At 40.0% G+C, this 3680-nt stretch overlaps 1 protein-coding gene and 1 pseudogene across 1 annotated transcript; both read right to left on the bottom strand.

Annotated features, from left to right (window-relative positions):
- Nucleotides 1–263: 263 nt before the first annotated feature.
- Nucleotides 264–827, bottom strand: LOC143618416 (putative mitochondrial protein AtMg00860 pseudogene; annotated as a pseudogene).
- Nucleotides 828–1183: 356 nt separating this feature from the next.
- LOC143618415 (uncharacterized) lies at nucleotides 1184–1786 on the bottom strand. The gene has a single exon (XM_077090641.1). The coding sequence runs from the start codon at nucleotides 1784–1786 to the stop codon at nucleotides 1184–1186; it is 603 nt and encodes a 200-aa protein (XP_076946756.1).
- Between the last annotated feature and the right edge of the window lie 1894 nt (nucleotides 1787–3680).

The following is a 3680-nucleotide window of genomic DNA, read 5'->3' as shown; positions in this document are numbered from 1 at the left end:
ACCACGTCACCACCTTTAAATTTATTCATTATTCCTTGAAGTTGCTTGTCGTATTTCAGGCTAGTGATGATTCGTTGCATGAGTATGGGTTCAAAAGAGTTCACTACAATAGTAAATAATGTTACCCCCTACACCCGTGATAATGCGTCGGCCGCCATGTTCTCATTCCCCTTTTTATAGTCAATGGAATAACTATAACCCGTTAGCTTGGCGAGCCATTTATGTTGGAGAGGCATTGTCACCTTTTGAGTTAGTAAATATTTCTATTGATACGTAAGGATAAGGAAATGGTCGGTTACAAGATAATAATGCCAGTGCTTCACCGCCATTAGGATCGCAAACAACTCCTTTTCATAAACTGACAGGGCCTGTTGTTTGGGAGATAATGCGTTGCTAATAAAGGAAATGGGGTGTTTTTCTTGCATCAGTACCGCCCCTAGAACACATGCCGAAGCATCAGTCTCGATTACAAACTGCTTAGAGAAATCTGGTAAGGAGAAAATAGGGGCTGATGACAACGCCAATTTGAGCTGATCAAAGGCTATTTGAGCACCTTCGTGCCATCCAAAAGTATCCTTTTTTAAAAGGTCGGTAAGTGGTTTTGCAATGACCCCGAAAGATCGTATAAAGCGCCGGTAGTAGTCGGCTAAAGCTAAGAATCCACTGAGTTGTATAAGCGTTTTGGGTGTCAGCCAATTGGTGATGGCCTCAACCTTGGAGGGGTTGGTGCTAACCCCTTCCTTTGAAATAATGTGTCCCAAGTACTCGACTGCTTGGCCCCCAAAAACACATTTAGACTGTTTGGCGAACAACTTGTACTCTCGCATTAGTCGAAGTACTTGTTCAAGATGGTCTAAGTGTTGCTTGTTGTCTTTGCTGTATACTAGAATATCGTCAAAAAAACTAGCACTCCTTTCCTCAAAAGTGGCTAAAAAACGTGGTTCATAATTGCCTGAAAGGTCGCCGGGGCATTCGTAAGGCCAAACGGCATTACCATAAATTCGTAGTGACCTTCGTGCGTGCGAAAGGATGTTTTGTGAAAGTCTTTAGGGCACATTCATACCTAATGATAACCAGATCGCAAGTCGAGTTTAGAAAATATCACCGCACCACCAAGCTCGTCTAACAATTTTTCAATAAGGGGAATGGAAAATTTATTTTTTACCGTTGCTTCATTTAACCTTCAATAGTCCATACACATCCGCCACTGACCGTATTTTTTCTTAACTAGAACAACCGGTGCAGTGAGGTCACTTTGCCTGCCACGTATAATACCTGCTTCCAAAAGTTCCCGGATCGTTTTGTCGATAACATTTTTCTGTACCATTGGGTACCGGTACGAACGTTGACTAATCGGTGTTGTACCCTCCTTTAAAACAATCTTATGATCAAATTTACGCTCGGGTGGTAAAATGGTGGGTGCTTGGAACACATCTCTGAACTCGATAAATAGAGGCTGCCATATGCAGTCATCCTTCCCTGGTACAATTTTTGAATCAAAGGGTACCTGAGGTTTTGTGAGTTGTATACTAAATAGTTGAGAAGAATTACTCTTGGCTTTCTTATGTAAGATGGACCCCATTTTTTCCCCAGAACACACCAAAAACTTGTTGTTCTCAATGCCTTTAAGCTCACAAGCCACCCCATCTCTCTTAAACTTCATTGTCATCTTTTGAAAGTTCCACAAAATGTATTCCAATGGAGATAACCATTGGACACCTAGGATCATGTCATAGTTTTCTAATGGAATAAGGAGGACCTCGTTTGTGAACCATTTACCCTCCATGGTCCACTAGAACTCGGGGCAAAGTTTCTTACACTTAAAGTTGATTGCCATCGGCTACACCCACTTTAATTGAAGGAATATCTTTAACCATACATTGAAGTTTCTTGGCTAACCTGTTGTCAATAAAATTGTCATTAGAACTCGAGTTAATTTGGATATGAAGTTGGTGCATCCCCATTGAACCCATAATCCTCATTGTCGAGTAAGAGGGCAGCCCGGTTAATGCATGAATAGAAATTTGGGGGTCTGATTCATCCCCATCAGTAGAACCATTATCATCGTTTTCATCATCATCGTTAACCTCGATAATAAACAATTGATTTTTTGTGCACTTATGACCCGGTACAAACTTTTCGGTGCACCAAAAACACTCACCTTTCGCTCGTTTGCGTTCCAATTCTTTGCTGGTTAGGCGACGTGGTTAGTTAGTAGGATTAAACTTAGTGGTTGCTCCCCCAGTTGTTTTTGAGTATGGGACTGGCAGTAAAGGCAATTTAGTGGCGTTTACCGCTGGTGTGATACGGTTCGTTTATGAAGTTTTCAAGGGAACACCCTTCCCCGTAATAGTGTTCAATAAGTTCATATTATTAATATTTTAGATTCTTGCCAACCCTTAAGCCTCATGCAGGGTTCGAGGTTTATACATCTTAACTGGGCCTTTGACTTTCGGTTTCAACCCTTTCACATAGAGACTAATCGCTTGTGACTCACTAATCGTAACTTTATTACGAAACCTGTCAAAATCCGAGTTATATACCTGTAAGTCATCTCCCTGATTGAGAGATGCCAACTCCTCCATTGCGTCCTCGAACATTGCATTCGAGAAACGAGTAGTGATGGCTAGTACATAGTCTCTCCATGATAATTCTGATCAAGGTGAATGCCACTGGATTGCGTCTCCTTCGAGGTGAATGACGGTGTTCCATAGTCGCATATTCTGTTGTGTCTCATCAACCTCAAAGAAGTGTTAACACCGGTATACCCATCTGTTAACATCTTAGCCATTGAATTTGGGAAATTCGACCTTTCCCACCCTTATCGGCCGGTTATTTTTGTTCGGGTCTTGGTTCCCAAACGCTCCGGAATAGCTGCCGGAACTAGTGTCTTCATTCGACTTCTTCAAGAATTCTTCTTGTTGATGCATCATGTTCGCGAGTGAGGACTGAAGTTCAACGATAGCCTTCTAATGCTCCTTGAGCGAGTTATCAACATCTTGGCTTCTGGTGTTTGTCATGGTGATAGACGATTCCGATAGGGATCGATTGGATGCTCTGATACCCTTGATAGGGTTAGAAACGTGTTCAGAAAGAAATTTAAGAAATAGAAGGAATTAACCAAATCTGCCAATGCTCTCATTCATGCATCAAAAGACTATAAGTATCATAAACAAATTACAAAACCCCCCTGAACTAGAAACAAATGACATAATAAACCAAATGTCTAATAATCAAGAAATACCATAACATTCACTAATTCTTGATTGATTTTAGATTTAGGTATTTTCGTTGTTTTTTTTTTGTGTCTACCTTATTTGTTTGTTTTAGTTTGATTTGATTTTGTAACTGAATAATTTTTTTGACGTTTTAATTCTGATGTGGATTCAATTACAGGAGAAAATATCTTGTGTGGATTGCTTTGATTTTTGTTTAGATTGATTTAGTTATAAGAAAAAAGATGAGAGGATCCGTAGTTGCTTAGTGGCTTAACTACATGTTAAACTGTATGTCAACAAAGAGAAAGTTGTTGATGGACTGAGGTCTAAATCAATTTCAATTTCTTTCATGGTTGTTATGGTACTAAGGTCTAATGAGGTTTAATTTTTGTAGGAAACTATACCCATTGAGTTGGTTTCTGAGAGTATGAGATGTAGCGAACAAGTATGTTCTTGTATTGA

Source organism: Bidens hawaiensis, unplaced genomic scaffold (assembly GCF_021521415.1).
Source record: "Bidens hawaiensis isolate Kalapana, Puna unplaced genomic scaffold, B.hawaiensis_p1.1 tig00074580_1, whole genome shotgun sequence".
In the NCBI taxonomy this organism is placed as follows: Eukaryota; Viridiplantae; Streptophyta; class Magnoliopsida; order Asterales; family Asteraceae; genus Bidens; species Bidens hawaiensis.
The sequence above is the reverse complement of the archived record's forward strand: the minus strand, read 5'-3'. Positions and strand labels throughout refer to the sequence as shown.